The sequence below is a fragment of the Cordyceps fumosorosea genome (genome assembly GCF_001636725.1).
Source record: "Cordyceps fumosorosea ARSEF 2679 chromosome Unknown scaffold_2, whole genome shotgun sequence".
NCBI lineage: Eukaryota > Fungi > Ascomycota > Sordariomycetes > Hypocreales > Cordycipitaceae > Cordyceps > Cordyceps fumosorosea.
In genome coordinates this window covers 1257354-1279984 of record NW_017387302.1, presented here as the reverse complement: position 1 = coordinate 1279984, position 22631 = coordinate 1257354, and the positions used below count along the sequence as shown (strand labels likewise).

General features: G+C 53.1%; 3 protein-coding genes across 3 annotated transcripts; all 3 read right to left on the bottom strand.

Moving 5' to 3' along the window:
* Positions 1-2436: 2436 nt before the first annotated feature.
* On the bottom strand, positions 2437-3930 carry ISF_01556 (Concanavalin A-like lectin/glucanase, subgroup; the record flags this gene model as incomplete). Its single annotated transcript, XM_018845163.1, has 2 exons — positions 2437-3498; positions 3565-3930. 2 exons carry the CDS (start codon positions 3928-3930, stop codon positions 2437-2439), a joined length of 1428 nt encoding a protein of 475 aa, XP_018707929.1.
* Positions 3931-6754: 2824 nt separating this feature from the next.
* ISF_01555 (GAS2 domain protein) lies at positions 6755-9607 on the bottom strand (the record flags this gene model as incomplete). Its single annotated transcript, XM_018845162.1, has 1 exon — positions 6755-9607. The coding sequence occupies one exon, from the start codon at positions 9605-9607 to the stop codon at positions 6755-6757; it is 2853 nt and encodes a 950-aa protein (XP_018707928.1).
* A 2714-nt stretch (positions 9608-12321) lies between these two features.
* ISF_01554 (cutinase transcription factor 1 beta) lies at positions 12322-16276 on the bottom strand (the record flags this gene model as incomplete). Its single annotated transcript, XM_018845161.1, has 5 exons — positions 12322-13944; positions 14042-14592; positions 15099-15391; positions 15886-15914; positions 16046-16276. The coding sequence occupies 5 exons, from the start codon at positions 16274-16276 to the stop codon at positions 12322-12324; spliced, it is 2727 nt and encodes a 908-aa protein (XP_018707927.1).
* Positions 16277-22631: the final 6355 nt, after the last annotated feature.

Here is a 22631-nt window from a genome sequence, read left to right as displayed (position 1 = left end):
TTGGCGTTGACAAGTTGAGCCTCTCAGAATCCTGCCGTGCCGTGCGAGCGCTACATGTGGATTCTAAGTTTTCGATATTCGCTAAGTGCGCCAAGTTCTCTATTGGTATCAAGGCTCGGTACTTAGCCGTGGGCGGGAAATCACACATTACAGGAGGTACCCACCCTGTCTGTATTGGACCAACGATGCTCACATTATCCAGATGTTTTCACCGTGTATTGATGATGGCACCTTCGCCGATGCAAGCACGAAAATCGAGACGGTCTCCTTAGTATCACGACCTAAATCGGCGCCAAAAAAAGTCTTCAACGCCTACCACTAGTTGGAGCACCTACCACCATGCTCCAGCGCAGCCCGGATCACCAACAGCCTGTCCTCTCCGACGGCCATCACGATCTCGTGCCCTTGGGTCCAGGGTTGCTGGCTCCTCGACATGATGAGGCTCATCATGATGTATCCCAAGCGGGCGTGTGCATATCGGTAGCTCAGCTGTCCGGCGACGCACTGTCCACGATGCGAACCGCTGATTGCGTGGCTATAGCCTGCGGGCCATATAGATCGCGACGGCACCGCCCGTTCCATTGATGAATGAGGTCTTTTTGACAGATTATGAGCGCAGGCTCTGTCACCCGGGCTCCAGCCTCGCCGGCCAACCCCTGTTCGGCGTGCGCGCACCCCTGGCCCTGTCTGAATACGAAGCAGGAAATATTGTACTGTACGGCTAATGAGGTGAAATTGAACGGATACATGCTGAGCGCCAGAACGCCATCCGGGCTTTTTCGCAATACTCTGCTTCAGCTCTACTTCAACCACAATTTTTCTTGTGCGTGGAAATAGTGACAGCAGCACGCTGCGGAACGTGGCGTGGCAGCCATATGGTAGCACTTGCTGGCAAATGCATGTATTATGTACGAGTACGGAGCTCGCTTGCATCCTGCCGTGTTGACAAGATGTCCCATTCAGCTTTGTATGGATGTATCCTTACCCATGGGCGCCACAAAGCCGCCTCATTCAGTCGTCTCGAAGACCATGTAGCCACATCAATAAGATGCAGAGTGCTTTTTTGTAAATAATTACATTCATCGGTCCGGCTGTGGCAAATATTCAGAGGGCGCGAATCCTTTGCTTAACTTCGGCGATCCCATACTACCTCTGCGGTTGGCAGCAGCCAAGAGACCGTTACACGTGGCGCGCTGAGCAAGTTCGAAACCAGGCAGACACGGCTGACAGAAGGATCACGCAATGTGAGTGAATAAGCATTGATAATTAAATCTAATAAAGAAGCAATCAACGTAGTCATTGAGGTGCTTTACTGGCACCTCTGCGCCAGCAGCCAGCGTTGCAATGCATCAACGCATCAACCCCCAAAAGAACACCTGCGACGCAGAATCGGGTAAAGCTTAAAAGCAACAATAGCAGGAACTATTATGAGAGCCCTTGTATGCGCCACATGCATCGGGCCGCCTGTGGTAAGCTGAGCCAGCTCCCAGGGTGAGCAGGCTTCGAGAGCAATCAATGTCGTATTGCTTCTGTTTTACCCTTAAGCCTGCATGACACTAGAGAAGTCTATATTGGTCGGCGACGCCATCCATGCCCATGGTTTGGCACAGCCAGCTGCATCGTAAGCACGTTTTCACGAGCCAAGCTTTTACACAATGACTGCAACCCTACGAACTAAAGATGACAATTCCCTTTGTAGTCCAGGTTTCCTTTCATCCCCTGTGTCAATCTCAGCCCCTAACAGGATAGCGCATGATGATCAGCTGCCGGCGTTGGCCGACTCCCCAAAGAGGAAAGTTGATGCAAGCCACACTAGCAGCCAACTTTTTGGCCTTTGTTCCGTGTCGCAGAGCTCCGAGACGACGACGGCGGTTTGCAAAAGAACCATTGTAGAATGAACAGAACATGTACATGGAAACTAGTTCAAGTCTGGCTTACCGGCCACACCCTGCTTATCTTGCCAGTGGCCTGGCAGTTGGCGACGTTGTTCTAGTTGGCCGAGTTCTCAACGAGCCATTAGATCGACGCTAATTGTGAGCCGACTCACTGGGCCGAGGTTCTGGTTCTCTCTTGCCTTGTGGATCTTGCGAGGATGGGAGTTGTCGATCTCTTGTTCTCGGAGAATTCTATGCCGGACCTCGATCACGGCAGTCTTGGCTCACGGCTGACTGTCAAGTTTACGTCGGGAGTGTATGGGTGTCAAGTTCGCAAAATTCCGTAGAAAATTTCACCATGTGAGAAAAAAAAAATCGCATGTTTGATCTAGTCAGTCTAAGCTCATTCATCCATTTTCATGATTATCCGTATTAATAAGTGATTGTCTATACCGCAGTGCAAAAAGTGATGTCCCAAACCATAACAAGCCCAATCTCATAAGAGAGCATTTTGATAGCCAAAGTAACAATGGATAACATATCCTTGAAGAAAGGAAGAACCTCACAGCTCCTGCTTACTCCCACAGGCGCCGAGCTGCCACATCTTGACCGAGCGCACCGTCAAGCCGCGCTGGTCGCCCTCGCCCCAAGTCGGCAGCCACTTATCCCGAGCGTCCCAGAACGACCATCGTGCATTAGTCGCGCCGTTGACCCAGGGCTTACTCCCGACATTATCCAGGAAGAAGCCGTTGGTGCCGCCGACCGCAACATTCAGAATCAGGTAAAACGACTGGTCAAACGGCGCGTTCCCCGTCGTCGAGTTGGACGTCGTCCACGGGTCGTCCAGCAGCGTGTCATTCTCCGACGTCTGCTTCGCAAAGGCGCCCTTGTCGTACAGCCCCTTCTTCTTGTCGAACCCGATGAACAGGATCTGGTGGATCTTGGAGTCGATGTAAAAGTAAATGTAGTCGGGCGTCCACTGGATGCCAAACGTGTGCAGGCCGTCCGAGTAGGCGCCGCGGCGGATCTTCTTGGCCATGGTCGTCCGCCAGTAGGCGTCGCGGTGCGGCGACGGGCCCCAGTGCAGCGTGCCGTAGTACCAGTCGCGGCCGCCCTCGGCGTACTCGGGCCCGTTGCCGCGCGACTCCATGACGTCGATCTCTCCGGAGCGCGGCCACGCGCCGTACGCCGAGTCCTCGGGCATCATCCAGATGGCCGGCCACAGCCAGTCGCCGCGCGGCAGCCGCGCGACCACCTCGACCATGCCGTAGCGGATGCTCTTGGTGCCTTTCGTGGTGAGTCGCGCGGAGCGGACGGGCGGGATGAAGGCGCCCTTCTCCGGGTTCGAGCGAAGAACGCACGCGGACGAGTTGAACTCGCCGGTGCACGACTTGTCGCTGTCGAGGTTGAGCGTGTAGTTGGCGTACATCTGGTCGGTTGTGATGTCCGTCGTCTCCGTCGTCAGCGTCGGCACGATGTGCAGACCGTCGGCGTCGACGTACGAGTTGCGCTCGTCCGTCGTCGTCCAGTCAAAGGCGTGGTTGCCGAAGCCGTCGAGCTGCACCTCGTGCGACCAGACGCTCTTGTCGAGCGATTGGAAGTTGTCCTCGTACACGAGGCAGTACTAAGTTCATCATAGTCAGTACATGGGGAAGAAAGAAAAGTCCCATGTAATGTTGGAGTAACGTACATCTTTTTGCACGTAGGGCTTGGACATGAAGTACACGACGACTCCCGCGGCGGCGATGCCGAGGAGGATCAGGCTGCCGACGATTATGTTGTTCCACCGCGTCTTCTTCATGTCCTTGTCCTCGAGCCAGGGCTTGGGGTACTCGCCGCGCAGGCGGTAGCTCTTGAAGCGGCGCTTGGGGGCCGGGACAGGCGTGCTGGCGCCGGCGCCGTCGTGGGCGACGCTGTTGTACGTGTACGGCGTGAAGGTGCCGGGGCCGCCGCCGTCGGTCGAGTGTCGCGGCGAGTCCTTCCAAGGCGTCGAGCTGGAGGACTCGGGGCGGCTGCCGCCCGGGCTGGCAAAGGGATTCTGGTGATGCGCGCCCATAGTTGCTGTCTCCGGCCAGAGGAGAGAGGGCGGTGGAGTGTCGAGTGAGTTGAGTGAAACAGAGGGAAATTGAGATAAGAAACCGAGCCGATCTGTCTATGCCATGGGTTTGGGTCGGTGGGTGAGACGGAGGAGACGGGATGGTCAAGAGCCAATGGATGGATGGACAAGACAGAGGATATGTGTAGATGCAGATTGGTATATGCACGAGCAGACTAGTATTTGGGATTTCAGAAACTCCTTATCGACTCAGCAAGATAAAAAACAACCAAGATGAGGTGTGAAAAGACGGTGCAAGAAGAGTTGGCCAGTATCCGTGTAGTATGTATGTACAAGGTGGGTGTCTAGTGATGGGCCAAGCTCGGCCATCGCGACAAGGATGTGTGCTCCAGTAAATTTAGATACAGCGGCTCCTCCTATCGGAGGATATCATGCAGCTATTCCTGTCTCTTCTTGGCCCAACAAAGCGAGAGGGGCCCGGCCCATGCTGGGCTGGTTGTTACGGTGTGGTCGGCCCGTGTAAGAGGATTGAGCGAAGCGACCCAGCTTGTTCTCAGCCAGCCCAGATAGGATGATTAGCGGGAGCCCATTCTTTGCCTTGATTGATTAGACTAGAATATTGTGCGTTCTACTTCTTTTCTAGTTTATACTTTTGCCCTCTCGGAAGAGTTGGTTCCCGAGTTTACGAGTCGCTCCTCTGTATAGTTGTATAGTTAGCGACCGGGACCCGACTCTCGCTTCCACATTGCGCAACTCGGCTGCCCACCTGTCTGCCACCACCGAACCGCCCATTGTCCTCTTTTTTTATACTTTTTCTCTTCTCTCCTCCTGTTTCCTATTCTAGCCTACCTCTCTGGGGCCGTCTGTTCTTGGGGTGGAGTGGCTTTCCATTGTGGAACTTGTTAGTTTCATGCCTGACTTGTCCTTGGTGTCGAGAAGAGTCAAGTATTTTGTACAGAGGTCAATAGAAATAAACTAGAAAACAAATTGAAAATTAAAAAGACGTGCGCAATCTACAACATCAGCATATTGACCGAAAGATAGCTCGGTCCACTGCGCCGGCCCGTGTTCTGCTCCCCTGTGGACAATCTTCAGCCTCCAACTATTCATGCACCTGCAACAAGCATTTTCATGCATCTTTCTTGGAGACCCCAGTCTTGTTGCGACGGTACTTTGCATGTACCTTTTTGTCCTCTTGTTTCCCACCCCCCCCTCTGCCGCCTCCCCTGGCAAATGATCCGCCTTCCCCTGTCTGTGGAACAATGCTTGCCAGGTTTCTTGTTTTCTTGGGGGCCATTTTTCGTTTTTTCTTCCTCATTGTATCATCTCGGCCTTGAATCCGAGAAATCCACTCGCGGCTTTTGATTTCCGATTTCAGCTTTTGTTGCTCTTCTTTTGAAAAGTACCTTCCGTACCTGGTACACACGGCACAGCACTTTACACCGCCTACTAAGGAAACCAAACAAAACATTGGACAGGATAGATCTCTTTTGGGCTAATATCGAATCCTTCTTCCTTGGCCATTATCAGCTCGCGTACGGACTTGCTACGTCCAGGACTGGGTGCCCCGGCTGAAATAGCATGTCTTGGCAAAAAAGACATCGAGCTTGTGCACTAGGGGCTCCCAGTACATGTGCGTCTCTCTCTATCCGTATGTTGCATCGAGATTACTATTAACACTTCCTCTTCCCGGTCGTATGCGATTTGTCAAAGTAACTACATAGCTCATTCCCATTCTTTTGACGTGTCCTCGTCCCGACGGTGAATCAGAGACAGCTTCGCCGGCACGCAGCAATGGTGTGCTTTATGCAGCCCAAAAGCAAATCATGATGTGATTTATGCAAAGGTCTTTATGAATCCAATCTGCCAAAACATGTCAAGGTAACTCTCAGACACCCTCGGTGAAGCGGCATCCTCCACCAGCCCTACGATCCAAGCGACCGTGCCGGAGATGAGCCTGGACACCAATCGTCGCAGTTTCCACGCCAGGACAGGGCCTGTTTCAGAGATTTGGGTCTTCAAGATGGATAATATTGCTTCTTTATTCCAAGTCGATAATAAACGTCACCTCTGGCAGAACCCGCACGTCCGCGCCTGGGGCCGCTCCCGGTCCGCGAGCCAAAGCGCAGTCAAATGACAGGCCGTACGTTGCCATTCATTGTACCGAGCACTGCTAATGCAGCTGACGTCTATTGACACCGTTATTCCCCTGGCTGCCCATTGGGAAATTACTCATCAATAGACATAGGAGTGCTGGCCCATCTTGCATCATCCTGTCTTGTCCTGATACGAAAGCTCTCGGCGCACCAGCGATGGGGGAGGCCGACCGCAGCTTTTGCTTTTTGTTTTTCCAGCTCTCCGTATTAATACTACTCGGGAAGTATAAACCTGCAAGCGCTGAAAGGCCCAGGATTCAAGCGTACTTCACCGTATGGTTACACGGCCCTACGGGCGACCGTCTTCCGCTCCAAGTACGCCCAGCTCACACTGTTGTCATACATTGAGTGGGCGACAACATGTAAACTTGTCCGCTGCCAGGTGACTGACACGTAAGAGAAGTGAGATACCTAACAAGAGGCGACAAATACATGTTGCCACCCACTGTATATGCTATCCAATTATAGGCAGGCTCTAGCAATATTGGAGAATATACAAATATATTCCTCTAATAGCTCAAGTTCTAAATGACTAAATGATGGTTTCATCGGTGCAAGATGTGATAAGATGATTTTCATCATTCCCTGCACAAGAAAAATATAGAAATGCACGCAGTATGTACATGGTATAATCAACAACTCTTCATCCACTGCACGCATGCACGAACTCAGGCCGCGCCGGATCGCCGTCCATCCGTCACCGATTTTCTGAACAACCTCGTCGTACCTCCCACCTTGCCCAGCTCGCCGAAGCGCTTCTTGTCCTCCACGGGCGTCGACCCTCTTACAAAGCGCTCTGGCGCGACACTCGAGGCCGCATTCACCGCCACGCTCGACAGCGGCGGACCCGGTGGGTTGCCCAGAGGAGGTACTTTGCGCTCGCCACTAGCGAGGCGCACCTTTTCCTTGACGCTCTCTACCCATGCCTTGTTCTCGTCGCTCATCTCGACCTTCTTACCCGAGGGACCGGCGAGACCCAAGAACGAGCTGTCGTCCTCCACCCAACTCAGGCGGGAACCGGGCCGCGATCGCGCAGAGCCGCCGCCGCCTTCCGAGCCGGGCGTGTTCTCAACAGATGAGTAGTGCAGCGCTGCAGCGGGAGTCTTGGGGCGGAAACGCGGTGCCTCGCTGCCCACGGCACCCATGCTACGACGTGTCTTGCGAACGTTGAGAGGAGTGCTAGGCGCAATAGTGACGGAGGAAGCATCGCCAAGTCGTGACCCAGGGCGGCTGTTGGGACTAGAGCCTTGTACGATACTGTTGTTGTTGTTGTTCGTGGCGCGACCAACCTGCGGGACATCACGCACTTCGACTACGGCTTCCTCTGGCTTGCTGGAGCGCCGACCATGGTGGCTGGCATAGTCTTTGAGATATTCGCTAAGATCGGCCCAGCCGCCACCAACACGCACCATGACTCGCTCGCCATCTTGCCCGACGCAGCGGATGAAGAGCTTGATAGGCGCTTCGCCCGTTGAGCGTGACAAGTGGTACACTTTGATCTCCTGCTGTCCGCGTTGCGGCCGCGGCGGGCGGGACGACTTGGCGGGCGAGAGCGTAAAGGACGGTGTGGTAGTGCGCGAGCTCACAGCCGAACCACTACGGCGAAAGCGATCCTTGGAGGGTTTCTTCTTGAGGTGCGGCAGCTGCAGGTCCGGAGGGTTCAGATTGACGTTTGGTGTGTCAGATTGAAGCCGGATCTTAGCAGGGATGCCCTCAATTATCTGGCTAATCTGACTGCGCAGCTTCTGATCGCCAACACTATCTCGGCGGATAGCAGAGCTAGGCGGCGCGATGTCGGCGAGAGAGTAAGAATCATCAAAGTCATCCATGAAGGAGCCGTCAAGCGGGGTCTTGATACCGATGGAATCTTCAAACTCAGGTAGGCCAGAGTTGACAAGGGGGCTGTCGCCAAGAGCAATGACGGAGTCTCGCATCTGATGCCGCTCTAGCTTAGGCGGCGACAGCGGAGGCGAACTAGGCGGGCTGTCGTCGAAATATTCGGCCTCGCGAACGGGACCCTTAAAGCCGGTTGGTGACGCTGAAATTTCAGGGCCATCGCTCGACATGCCATCAAAGTGGCTTCCGTATAGTACGGTATCGTCAGCAAGCTCGCTGACATCGGCCATGACACTACTTCGCAGCTCGGGCAAGCAAATCTCTTCCTCCTCGTCGACTTCTTCCTTGACAGGGCTCATCGTAGCTTGTGCAAGCTCATCTGAGGCACTGCGTTTCTGCTTCAGTGGAGTTTCGGAGTCAACCACCACTTCACTGGCCATGTTTGGCATGACCCCTCCAACAACTCCAAGAGCCGAGAGCGACAAATGGTTGTGCTGCCCTTTCGGAGATATGGTGTCACGCGAAGCGACTCGGTCTGCAAGGTTGTCCTTAACATGCAACATCGAAGCCTCGATTGTTGCGTCAGAGTCAGTGTAGGCAGACTCGTCCCGTAACCTAATACCGCCCTCGCCATGGTCGGCCAGGATGTTGCGCAACCACTCAATCTCTCTAATCTTGCGCTCAGCAACAGCCGCCCACTCGCTGTAGTCCCGCTCAACCGTTTCCATCCGCTCCAACCAATGGTCCGGGAGCGTATCGTCGAGGCCCTCGAGGCAGTCCAACATGTAGTCGAGGGTGCGGCCAGGCTTGGCCACCTTGCGCACGATGGATCGCTTCTTAGGGCCAAATGTGTCTTTTGTCAGGACACCTTCCAGGGGTTCGCCGTCTCCGTCTCTCTCTAAGCGAGCTTTTTCCTGGGCGAGTAGCGAAACCTGTTGCCAGGCGTCATCCATAAATTTCTCAGCATCTTCGATTGCGGTGAGAACAGGGTTCACGTGCTGTAAAACTGTTATGCGCATAGTCCATAATTGTAGTAACCGCGTCAGTCGCGCAAGATTGGGGAGAGTCTGGACAACAATAGCGGTTACCACGGCAGAGAGGTCGTCCATTCTATGGTACGATGGCGCAGCCTCGTTATAACGGCTGCCTTCTGAAAGGGGCGTCGTTGACCGCGAAAGGGGCATGACATGACTTGTAAGTATGTGTGTTTTGATATCCTCCACTTCGAGCTGGTCCATGCCGTGGTAGATCTCTTCTATGCGACGAGCGTACTCGGTAACTTTATGCTGGGGCAAACTCCCCATGTACACCTCTTCTTGCAGTGGCTGAGAGTTTGTCGAGCTCGTGGAAGAGCTAAATAGTGTTCGACGGACTTGGAGCGCACCCTGTTCGAAGCCGGCAGAGCCACCTTCCTCTGGCCAGGTCCAGGCGCGTATTTCGTCGAGCCACTCGACTATTTTCTGCGAAGCGAGAGCCGTGCGCATGGCAAAGTCTCGCTCAGCGGGGGAGGCCAGAGCCATGCAAGCACGGATGGCACCAGTCGGAGACATGAGTGCTTCGACGACTGTGGAAGGCGTAATGTATAGAAGGATATCATCAGCGAGGATCTTGGATCGTGTCGGGGAATGGCCAAGCGATTGCCGCTTAGGCTTGAAAAGCAAGGGGCGGTCGTTGAACGTTGTCATTGTGTCGGATTTGAATGGTAATGACGGAAGATTTCGTGGGAGGATCCGACGTTGTTCTCCGGCAAATAGCCCGTGGCTGTCGAAAATCGGTGCAAATGCAAAAGGCTTTCAAAACATTTCCGCCTGCTCAATGTCCCGGAGAAGATGCGGTCGCTACTATGCAAATTTCGAAGCCAGAGCTGCCCATAGTAAAGAGATCAAAATAAACGAGGAGTCTGGTCAAAGCCGTACGTAATGACGCAATCGAAGTAGGAGCAGGACGAAGCAGTGCGTTCGGTAGAATAGTCGAGACGTAAGCGTCACTATTGCGCCGGCGACAGCTTTTAGAGCTTAAGGCAGAAAATGGCGGGAGGTGTATGAACAGTCTTGTATGCCTTGGGGTTCGGAGCGTCGAGATGAAAGGAGGGTGTATCGGTCGACTGTCGTTTAAACAAGTGAACGGGGCGAAGTTGCAATCTTTGCCTGCCACGGCTGTTTCGGGAACCGAAAAAACAAACAGTGCGCCGTTGCGCTTGATGCCGCACAGGACAAGAATGAAACTCTTGTCTTTGCGCTTTTTTGAGAGGCTAAATCTGCCCACACCACCAACAACAAAGCAAGGGCGGGCGAGGATGCGAGTTCGGGTGCCGGTGTCGTTCGTTGGGCAGAATATGACAGAGTTGCGTCAGAGGGGGCGCCTTTCGCGAAGCGAGCCCACAGGGAAAAGTGACTGGTATCGAAAGGTTCGAGAATACAACCGTCCCATTAGCTAGGCAGCTCCAGAAAGAAATGAAGAAAAAAAAAGGACCAGCGTTCAATAGCGGGTATGCACGTCAATGACAGTAACACAGCTGGGAAAAAGCAAAGGAGCCAAAGCGTTGCCCAACGTCGGGTAGGCCTCCTTTGACGTGAGACAAGATTTGCTTCTGGTACGGAAGCGTGCGGGAAGAGCGGGGAGCAGCGGTTTCTGAAGCTCCCAGATACCTTATTTTCTGATCTGGTTAAAAAGGGGAGAGTGAGGAAGGCGAGCTGCGAAAGAGTTGGTAGCTAGGTGTCTTGCGGTGGTTCGATCGTGAGACGCGTCTTGCCACCACACTATTCACTTGGCGGCAGCTGCAGCGACGGTGGCGGAGAAAATCAAGGCGGCGGAGCTTGGGGTGGTTTTTAGCGGGTTGCGTTTGCTGGTCGAGCGAGGAGGGAAAGGAAAGGAGATAACGGATGATAAATAATAATAAACAGAGACGAAAAAGGAAAACAAAGAATAATGAATGGACGGATGTTTGCACACGAGAAAAAAAATGGTAGGGGAAGAGAGATGTGATGTAGGAGTGAAACAGGCAGGACGTCGTGCCGCCGAGGAAGTCTCCAAGCGGCCTTACTCGCCGTCCAGGCAAAAAAAAAAAAGGCCAGCTCGCTCTTGGTCAGGTTGGGCCAGGCCAGGCCAGTCTTTCCTTCTCCGCACCAACACGTCACGCGCAATATTGGTAATATTGCAGATAAAAAAAAAAGGTAGCGACTGCCTCTTTTCCTTTTATTATGTTCTTTCCCAATTCGTCTTAATTGGCTGACGCTGACCCAACAACAGCAGCGGGCTTCTCAGCGGGGAGGCTTGCTCCGTCCAGCGTAACCCGCCCGGCGGTCCAGGGGTGATTTTCTGCGCTATCTCGGTGGAGCGCGTTATGCATGTCAACAATGCAGCGCGGCGCACAAGATGAAAAGAGTAAGGGGTGATGAGGCTTTGTTTTCTTTAGCAGATGCACATAATTTAAAAAGTAAACAGAGACGGGGGGGGGGGAGATCAAGAGATCAGTTATCGTTAAAAAAGAAAACTGGTCAGTGACACCTCCCCCTTTTTTTTCTCCCCCGCCTTCTCTTCTCCTTCCCGCCTGCCCCCGCATTCCACGAATTCATGATCCGTCCCCTTTGTGCTGCTTCCCGCATTCCATGCAGAGGCAGGAGGACGTTGAAATCCTTTAGTGGTTTTTTATTCTCCTGCGGCAATTGACATCATACCGCTGCAATTGAGGCTCGTGCTTGCGCGCGCATGGACCCAACCACAGCACAATCTGCCAAAGCCGCCTCGACCCGGTCCTCCCTCCCCTCCCGCTCGTGGCTTTCTGCACAGGATAATATCATACTTCTTGGGAAATTCCCCGAGTATGGCGCGAACCCCGTGGACAGGCCCAGGCCATTTTCATCCCACAATTCCATAGTTGGCAAATTAGAATCCAACGCCACATCTCCAGTTTGGCGCTGGTCGGTGACCTGGGGCGCGTCCGATGTTTGCGCACGTGCCTTGCAGATGCCACGATATCGCAATGTTGCATATAATAAACTCACAATATCATCCAGGGCATGTACTGATTCCTACTCTGCTCGTTATAGATCACCAAGAAGTTGCGGACCTTCGCTTCCAGGACCCTGTAAACATGCCAGATATCTGGATACCCTGCACTGTATCATCGCTTACGTACAGCATAATATTGGCACTTGCAACGGTGTTTACAATTGTATACATTCCACATCAAAATCCTGTTATTACATCTGCCCATGATCCTTTTCATAACTTCAATCCCACACGAATTTTGCCTTTGCTGAAGCCGATGTAGACAAACCACATCCAAAACATGCCAGAAACGCCGCCCCGCTGGGGATATATACCTGTCAACTCCAACAAAAACGCCATCAAGTCAATCCCAATAAACCAAAAACAGTCCATTCAAGCATAATTCAACTCATGCAGAAGCTTCAATACCCATCTTGACATCTTCCATCGAGCCACCTGTGTTGCTTCCGCCAAAGACGCCGCTCATCATCTCTTCTGACGGCTTGGCGCCATCGGTAGGGAACTGTAGGAACTGGTCCACGTCAAAGTCGGTACCCGCCACCGCGTTCCAGTCGAACTCATCATGACCCTCCATAAAGTCCATGTCCATCGGATCCGACTCAGTCGGCAGCTCCTCCGACAGCCCGCTCGCACTGGGCGTCAGGCCCGTTGCGTCAAAGTCTGTCTGCGGCGGCGAGTCCGTCAGCTCCAGCGCGGCTGCGTTGACCGTGTTGGGCGGCAGCATGGCCGTCTTGCCGAACAATGCCTCCTGCAGGCTCGCCGTCGCCTGGCCCTCTGGCGGTGGTGTGTGTACAAGCCCAAACGGCAACCCGTTGGGCAACATGTTGCTGGTGGCATTTTGGTTGATCTGGCCCATTTGGCTGATCTGGTTGATCTGGTTGGCCAGTGCAGCCGACGCAGCGCTGCTGCTGCTGCCACCGTTGCCAGACCCAACACTAATGTCGGCCTTGCGCAAAGCCGCATCCAGGAACCCGGTGGCATAATCGGCCGCCGAATAAATCTCCCGCAGCTTTTCCATGACACGCATGCACTGACGAAAGCCGATCGTGGCCCGCTCGCGAGCCTCCTTGGAGGAACCCTTCATCTCCAGCAAGTGAATAATCATGGCCGGCAGAATCACCGTCACACCCGTCGTGGGGAGGTACTTTTCCAGACGGAAGTCGTGCAGCTCCGTCACCATTCGGGTGATTTGCATGGCCGAATCGCGCACCTTGACGCGCGACATGTCCTGCACCTGGCGCGAGGTGGTGGGCATTTGCGTGGGCGACGATGGCAGAAACTGTGGCCTGTGAAGCGCCGAGATGGTAGTCTGATGCACCATGTGCAACAGTGTGCGGTGGACGGTGACGGTCGAGCGGCCGCCTTCGATATCAGCTTCCTTAAGGGGCCGGTACCGGCAGCACTCAGGCAGGGTATCAGCCCACGCACGCAACTCGGCGTCAATGGTGTCGACGGCGTCACCATTCTCGAACTTGTTAGGAAACAGCATCATGGTGCTGTTAGTCGTATTCTCGGGCTTCATGTTGTCGCGGATCAGCACCGAGTACTGGGTCTTGAGCATGTGGCTGATGCCCAGACAAAGCTTGGCCTTGGAGATGCACAGGGTCGCCAGCTCACGCTGCATGGCCACGTCGCGGATCACGACGCAATCGGCGGGGAGCAAGGTGTTGTTCTCCGCCAACGCCTGGATTTCGAAATCGCTTTCGGCCAGCATGGGCACGTCAAAGTCCTCATCCTTGATGCGGGTGGGTCGGCGCATGCCCAGGGCGATGAGCCTGTCTCTCATAAAGCAAGACCACCATATGCGCTTCCAGAGCTTCCGCTTGGCGTTGCTCATCGAGTTGGCGCCAGGCTTGCGGTGCAGGCCGATGGTGTGGGCCAGCGAAATGGCAACACCCATCCAGTGCCAGGTGTCCTTCTGGTCATCCGGTGTCTCATACCAGTAGGTCATGAGCAGCAGGGACTGCACCAGTACGAGGCGGTCCGATTCGTAGTCGAAATCATATAGCAGCTGTATTCACATGTCAGCATTCACCATCTCTAACAAGGGACATGTGGCCAGGTGCGGGGAAGCACAAAGTCGTGTCACGCATTGGTGGCTTGCTTACCCTTGTCTTCTGGAAAAAGGCTTTGCGGGCAGCCTTGCGGCTTGTGTAGCCAGCCTCGCGGAGGCGCTTCATATCCACGGACGCAGTGGCCGCAAAGAGCACGGCATGGTAGAGCAGCAAGCTCATCTGACCATTGAAGCCATTGCGGTTGTTGACGATGCTGAGGAAGGGGTGCAGGTCCATCAGCGGCATGAAAGGGTGAATGTACTCGACGTAGGCCTGCAGCAGGGCATTCTGGAGCGGTAGGGCGGGTAGCGTCAGAGCGCCCTTCATCTGGAGATAGCTCACATCCTCCGGGGTGATCTTGCTGGGCAGCGGACGGAGGAAAGGCGGGAGCTGGGGCGTGGCCCGGGCGGCGGCGTGGAACTGGAACTGGTCGAGCGGGCTGGCGAAGTTCGGGGTGGCAGGGGCGATGCCCGAGTCGCCGAATAGACGGTTGGGGTTGACGGTGTTGCTGTCGCCGGCCCAGAGGCTGCTCGACGTCGGGCTGGCTTGGTTAGGGTCGATGGAGGCCTGGCTGAGGAGGTCTGGACGGAAACCGGAGCGCTGATCTAAAATCGCGTGTCAGCTCTGTATCCGTCGTCACAGTTTGGATTGGCTATGGAGCCCGGTCGCAAAGTGAATCAAGCTAATGACTTTCACATGTGAAAATGTTGAGCTGGACCTTTAGGTTGATGGATGATGCAGCGGGGAGGCGTTGACTCTCGTGACTCGAAAAGTGGAGATGATGTGAGTGGCGCAGGGGCCAAAAGATGGGTGAGATGGATTTGTGCCCATGGGGAGAAGGAGGGATCATAATGCGGGATGATTTTTTGCGGGCTGAAAAAAGTTCCAAAAAGACTGAAGCAAAAACAGGGGCCAAATTGTGGCCATGAGTTCTCTTCTGTTTTTTTTTGGGTCGCCACTTTTGATATAGCGATCGGTGATGTGTCCCAATGATGAATGCACCAACCACTAACACCAGTGATGGCGTTGCAATGTGACAGAAAAGGCGGCGTGAGGAAATTGCAGTGCAAAGCACTAGAGCGACGCAGAAAAAAAAATAAGCCAAACTTACAAATGAGATGAGGGATATGCGAGTCCACCACACAGTTGGGCATGAGACCGCCAAGTTGGCTGTCGATGCCGCTGTTCGTTGTGGCCGACGAAAAGGCCGATGCTGTGCTTTGTCTTCGGGGATCATTTGAGGTCATATGCGCGAGCGCGATGCCGTCTGTGGCATTCACGTAGCCAGTGTCGTTGGTGGTGGCATTATTGGTGGTGGTGGTGGTGGCTGCTGTCGTCTTGCAGCGAATCTGAGCCTCGGCTTGATTATTCTGACCCACGGCATTTGCCGTCAAGGTACTCTTCCTAATAATTCTGGGTCAGTGGATCGGCGCCCATGTCAAGCAGAGAAAAAAAAAGAGAATCTGTGCGGCTGCAAGTTTTTCCCCGCTTCGGAGGCCGTAAACTACTAGTAATTGAACTAGTAATAACGAGCAGGGTAAGAAGAGGGGGAAAGTGAAAAACAAGGTTGGGGGACAGGAAAGGTCAGCCAAAGCCAACGCAAGAGCGAAATGCTAGCGTCAACGATTCAGAGCCTCTTTCTTTGCTGAGATGCGGCGCCATCATCGAGTCTCTCCGGGTCTCCGTTTGAGCCCCGTAAAACCGCAAGGGCGGGAGGGAAGCTAGGCAGCCGCACCACAACGCAAGAACAAATGCCCCCTGGTTGTTTCATGCTTTGCTGTCGAATTTCACATGGGAAGCGAACGCGTGGCCGTTGGGGTAGGTAGGTAGGCAGGTAGGGGTAAAAAGGGTGCCAGGATCGGAATTGGGGTAGCAAATGGGCAGAGCGGAATACTTACTTGCGCCGACGGCTCTCTTGGACGATGCACTGTGATGATGCTGTTAGCATCATGTTTCACTTTTTGCTATTTTTGGAGCAGGATTTGGAGATGCAAACTGCAGCTTGCGAAAAGGTCAAGCCCTGCAACAAGCTCCTCTTCGTAATTGTCCCCAACGTACCTCGACATTATCCCAGCGGCAGTTTCCGCACGGCGCGCCCTCAACCACGTCGCAGCGGACTTTGCGTGCGCGACACGAGACACATGCGCGGGCGGCTCTGCGCTTCGTGACCTTGACGACGCCGCCGTCCGCGGAGCTGCGCTTCTTGACTGAGTTGCTCTCCGTCTTGGTCAGGGGCGGCGGAGAGGGTGAATGACTCCCGACGGAGCTGTTGTCTGTGGTTGGTGCCATTGCGTCTAGCTTTCGCTCAGCAGACAATGGCTTTGTATCGTCCAAATGCTCTGTTTCTGTGCGAGCGACACCGGGAGGCGGGAATCGATGTAGCAGTCGGGCTCTCTTGCAGAAAATAAGAGCCCAGGAATTTGGGACAGCTTCTTGTGTTGCTGGAGAGCTTCGACTGTCGTTTCAAAGGGGGTAAAGTAAGCGCAGTAGGAAATTGCTGCTTGATTCGGCTTGTTGTCTGGAATGTGGTGGATTGAGAATGGAGCTGATTTGAGTCGCCGAAAGTGCGTAATAGACAGGGAGGCGAATCAAAGGCGATTTTGCGTCGAAAATATGCGGTCAAGGAGGAAGAAAGATCTAGACAGAATTCGCAGTCCACAATGAAGGGTGACGAAAAAAATCGAGTCTAGAGACGCAGGGCGTAAGAGCTTAGTGTGTGAGATGATGTCGTCGAGGTGTAAGATGGTGGCATGTGAGTATGGCGCCGCCGGGGTAAAGTAGTAATCAACGACCGACGATGTGTGTCGAACTTGTAATGATGAGAAGGAGAGAAGAGGGGAGGAAGAGAATGCTTAAGGAAGAAATAGTTTCGAAACTTGAACCTGCTCCATTGAGTTTGAAAAGAAATCCGGGGTCGGGGGGAGTGGAGGGGGAGGGGGGGGAGGACGGGTGCGGAGGAGTTATTATATTTCGAGAGACTCCCAAGCTGGATGAATTCACGAGCCTGGGAAAATAAAACAAAAAAATTATCCTGGGACCACACACCAACAGACCTAATACGGTGTCGTATGGATGTATACATTACCCAGTAAGTAGTCTCCGTAGCAAGGACCTCTACATATGTGCGTGGCTCCGTCAGCGGACGGATGGAGTGGAGTAGCAACAAGCCGCTACAACGACGACGTTGCCGGTGTTTAAAAAATGAAGCCAAAAAAAATTAAATTGAAAAATAATAACTAATGACAATAATAATAAAAGGCTTGGTATTGGCAGCAGCGCCTTCTGGGGGGGCTCGCAACGGGGCTACGGACGGAGACGGCCAGTGGCTGCGGGGATGGCCCATGGCAGCAGAGAGAGGGTTGCAGTTTTTCAGCGGACTTGCCTTATTTCTTTCTTTGCTTTATTTATTTATTTTTATAGGTTGATCATTCTCTCACCCCTTTCCTTCCTTCGAATTCTTTTTTTTTTTTCGATTCATTCTTCAGTCGTCATCGCCGCCACAATAGTTACAGTCAGTTTATTACAGTGCCCATGCCAAGCTGGCTCTCGCTGAGCGCCAAAAACCGGAGAAGCCGCCCACCTGATGAGCCAACCCGCCGCCCCAGCGAGGAACCCACAAGGTGCTAATACTGGCAAGTTACAGCGCTCTCCCCCTTCTGGGGCTCCCGGGGCAGGACAACATGCGCTGAGCCACTCACAGCGGCACTAAAATAATGAGACAACCCTTCCAAAGGCCGCTGTTCTCGGCGCTCTCCATTCCTTGTTTGCTTTGTTTGCTTGGTCCATTTCGGTACTTGAGTTTTCCTAGCAATTCTGGCTGCTCCCAGAGGTATCCCAGGTGGCTTGCGAGTTCCTGTCAATTGTCCAGCCTTCCCCCGCTCCCCGCCGACTTGCCCCCTTCCACTACAGTCTCACCAGCACCACACCTCGCTTTCTTCAGATCAAGTACGAGCCCCCATCTCCACACTGCCTGCTGCCATCATCAATCATGTCGGCTTTATGATGTTCTAGTTTTCGTCCTCCCAACGGGCAGAGGACGCCCGCCGCTCAAACGTCTTCCTATCAGCTCCGATGAATAGCGCCTGCCGGTCGACCGCCACAACGGCGTTTACAAAAACTTTCTCGAAGAAACACTTCAACGCCGTAGATAAATCCGTCTAATGAAGCACAGTCTCATTCCGTCTAAGATGGCAGCGCATGCGAATCTCCCCATAGTCGCCACGAATCATTTCCCTGATCGCCTCATCAAGGTTTGGAGCTACTCTCGCTTCATCGTACCATGAACCTGACCTCCCTGTTCCCAGTCTGGATGATTTTCTGGGGCAAGCCACACTCTGTCTGTCTAGCCAGCAGACTATTCCCTCCATATCCGTAGTCTCAGATGGGCTCCTGGGCAAAAACTCTCAGACATTGACTCAAAATTGACATGTGCGCTAGTTCATAGCCCACATCCATCCCCCCTTCGCCTACGTCAATGCGATGCAAATTCTATGTAGTTGACCACCTGAGCATCGTCGACACCGAGTTGTGCTAGTACGTTTGTCAAGGCCATTTCCGTAATTGTCATACTCTGCTAGTTACTTGACGCTGCATTCCAACACGAGTGTGCAGCTCTGGCAAAGGCTCCAGAGATGACGGAACAAGAACGCATCAAGCAGCCACATGTAATATGTTACAGAGCTTGCTGCTATAGTTTCAGTGGCAGGCCTGGTTGCATCTGCCTACAACGATTGTCACAGGTGTTGGTCGGTCGTCTCACGCAGTCCGTAGCCCTGGCCTCTTCCAACAGCAGACGTCCACTGCCAATTGCCCATCATCCTGGTTTTTTTTTCTTCCTTCTTAGCTGCTGACAGTCACATTCTTTAATTAGACCAAGCGGGTTCCCCTTTCTCCATGATGAGGCTCTGCGCGCGTGGAGAGTGGGACCCAACAACGGAAACTCTCATGCACTGACTGTAATAATTTGCAGGAGGGAGAGCTTTCAGAAACCCAACAGGTCGTGAGCCAACATCGACAAGCTCGTCTGCTCGCTCGTCCGACCTTTTTCCCGGAAAAGAGAATCGAACCCTCATTGAGCCCAAGACTTGTGACAGATCACTATCCAAAGCTGATCGATTCGTCATGTGTGTGTCTTGACCACGACTCCGTCTTTAGCGCGTGTGTACCTTTGCTCCCCCTACGAATCAATCTCGTCGTCTCTGCCCTCTTTGCGGAGGAAGTGGGTTTCGATAACAATTGACTTTCTGTCCGAGAGCGTGCTCCGCAGCCTGCAACCCAGCCCAATGACTAGACGGACGTGTCCAATACACGGGACTTGCTGGACTCTCAACTAGGCATGGGTACGGTCAGTACTATATCGACGATGGAGATGACTCGTACAAGTTAGATGATTGTGCTGCTTTCAGAATTACTTGACGTCTTTCATAGTAATCATGTACTGTAAACTCAATCTACGGATTACTTGTCAGAATCAAGAAACACTGTCACTTTCGTTTCAAGGAAATTGACCCTTTTCATTTAACTGCCGGGCTGCAGCGAGCCATCAAGGGTGCTGCAGATGGCTGGCCCCTCAGCCCTCATCGAGTCCAAGTCCAAGTCTAGATCGTCATGCCTGCCACCGGTGTTCCGGTGGAGCCCTCCGGAGCTCCGGGACACGCTCACTGTCCGTCTTCACATTACACTTGCTCTCCTCTCACGACCTCTTTGACCTTTGCCACGTCCTATATTACCTCATCCATTTACCTTCCAAAATCTAATCATTCCCGACAAACTCTGATATTCGCCACTCTGCCTGAATCATTTCACAACACCGTCTCAGGCGTGCCTCGTGTCTTGTGTCTTGACATGGCCCTGGGCGTTCCGGAATTTTGTGGAGAGAAAAGTAGCGGACGGACTGCCGGGGTGGATCTGCAGCGCAATAAGGACACAAAGACGAGCAAGATTTTTTGCTTTCTTCTGCAAGACGTAATCCCCAACAGAAATAGTCAGGATGGGCTACCAAATTACCATCGAGACCATTGGTAAAGCATGTCCCCGCCAAGAGTGTAGCCGTCAGGCTTCCCCCTGGGGAAGCATATGGAGTCGAGTTGACCACACAAAGCTTGGCACCGTTGATGAGGCTCTATTGCTCTTCACATGTGAAATGTCACTCGCCAGTTTCACACGTTCTTCCCCCACCTCCTCAGCGACCCCAACAAACGCACATGGGTGCAATTTAAGGAGAGACGGCAAAAAAGTCCGTTTGTCGATCTCCCCGTGATCTCGGTGGCCATGGCGACCCGTTTTCTCCAGTTTCTAGTTGGACAAAGGCTCTCGCAATGAGGTCCTGAATTAGGTTTCGCCCACGCCACGTAGGAAACCCATACTCACATGTATCCAACACTAGCCCATCAACCCCATCTACTCCAGGATCGGACTTTTGAGGGGGAGAAATCTCCGGAACATTGCGCCTCGCCAATAAGAACAACGAAGAAACTACCGTTTGGTGTGGGTGGGATGGATGAATGAGTGAATGAGTGAATGAAGAAAATACTGCCTAATCTAGAAAAGTCGGCTGGTACCACGATTCGAAACTGGATGATGGCAAGACATGCGTGGCTTTCCACAGAAAAGGAACAAGAATTGACGACGTCCTGCATCTGGCGCCCCCCGAGGCTTGTTCGCCCTGCCCGCGGGGTAGTTCTTCTCTCCGTGGGCTTACAAGAGACGGGAAGAGCGGGTGCAACGGAAGACACGGGATGCAGACAATGTAAGCCTCTTCAGCCCTTTTTTTAAAAAAAATCTCCTTCCCATGAGATGTATGGAACCAATTGAGGGGCAGCATTTGCGAGATTAATAAGTTGCAATATGGAGATGAGGAATGAAACCGCTCAACCCTGTGTGGTGGTGGCTTATTACGGACGGAACTTGGCTTGGTTGTCTCTGCGACATCGCAACGAAGCATAGGGTAGGTAGCAGTAAAGTTAGCAACGGTGAGTCAAGAGGCGCGTCAAAAACCATGAAGCTCGACCAGTGACGCCAGTACTCTAGAAAATTTCAATGGACTCACTAGATGTTATGTCGCTTCTGGCTCACTGATGTTTACATTGCTGCTTTATTCCATGACAGTCCGCGCCTTGAGCTTTGTATCAATTATCATGAGACAGTTACTACACCTCAGTCGTCCTAAAAAAAAAAACCTATTGTGTACAAGTTTACCCCGACTTGGCCCAGCACCCTCCTCGATGGACAATCGGGATCATCATACCGCCAGGAATCGGAATCGGCAAAGACACACGGCGCTTGTTGTGGAGGTGCCGGCAGACCGACTTTGCGGTGCCCTCTGCCCTTCCGGAGCTCCGCCTCCCGGGGGTCGGACGAGGGGTCTCGCGGCCCCGTCTTCGTCTGCGCTGTTGTTCCCACAGAGGGAAAGCTGCATATGCATCAGGAAGCAGCTAAACAATAATTAGTTAATGTGTATGCGCCTCCCTGCTTGCAGCGTTCCCGCGGCCGCAGCAACCCGGCGTCATCAACAGGGGTTCCGGCACTCGCCGAGTGACAAAGAAATAGGGTTCCTTTTTTTTAGCAGTCTAGGAACGGTCTTTATTCGTTCAAAGGGATCGTGTCTAGCAACTTAATCAAGGCACATGGACCTCGAACTGAGCTTGATGGATGACGATTTGTGTTTGGTAGTACATGATCTCTCGTCGCCTGTCGTTATCACGACATTCCCGAGACCAACAAGAATCACAAGGAAGAAGAGCTATCTTAATACGGAATGAAACAGTGCACTTATTGAGTACACCGGCTGTAGAGCACCACTTCATTCGTAATCAAGTATGTAAAAAAAAATAAAAAAAAATACAAGAGACAATGTGTCAATTAAACATCCATTCCCTTGTCAATCCCTGTCCACGCCTCCTACATCCGAGCCGCAGGCATTCGGCGCTCCGAACTGGAGCGCTCGGAAAACGAGCCAACCACTTGTCCCTTGTCGCACCACCACCAACTACTCCATCTCATGTGAACCGTGATATGCCCATTCTCCCATTCGTCGACTCCCCGACTTCCTCTCTTCTTCATTTTTTTTATCCCTTACCCATATCCCGTCCAACTACATCCCTGTTTCCACTTTTTCGTCCTTTGTTCCCAACGCAAGAGTTTCATGGCTTTTCTTCGAAAATGTTTGTTTGTTTCTTCCCGTCCCTCCTCTACACGGTCGCCCTACTTGATTCGGCCATGGCACTTTTCCCGTCTGCCCCAAGCCCGGAGAAATGAAAACGGCATGTTGGGGACTCCCAAAAACGCCGATTGAGCGTTCAACATCCCGGATTCTTCCTCATGTGGCATACAAAAAAAGAACACCAGCAAACATGGCATGCGTCCGTCGTCGTTGGGGCTGAAAAATGTCCGACAACGGCGCTTCGACTGGATGAAACGGCTTGATGCTACCTTTTTTTTTTCTCTCTTGATGGGTTAGGGGAGCGGGAGCCGCACGCCATTGACGTTCTGGATGAGCTTGAGTGTTGATGGGGGACAACGGATCGATGTTATAGCCGCGCGCAGCTCGTCAACGTCTCGCGCCTTGGCAAGTCAGTACTCTGGAATACGAGGCTGCGCATCGCGACGCGAGATGTTCATGTCAAATGGTATCCGTGTCTCATTT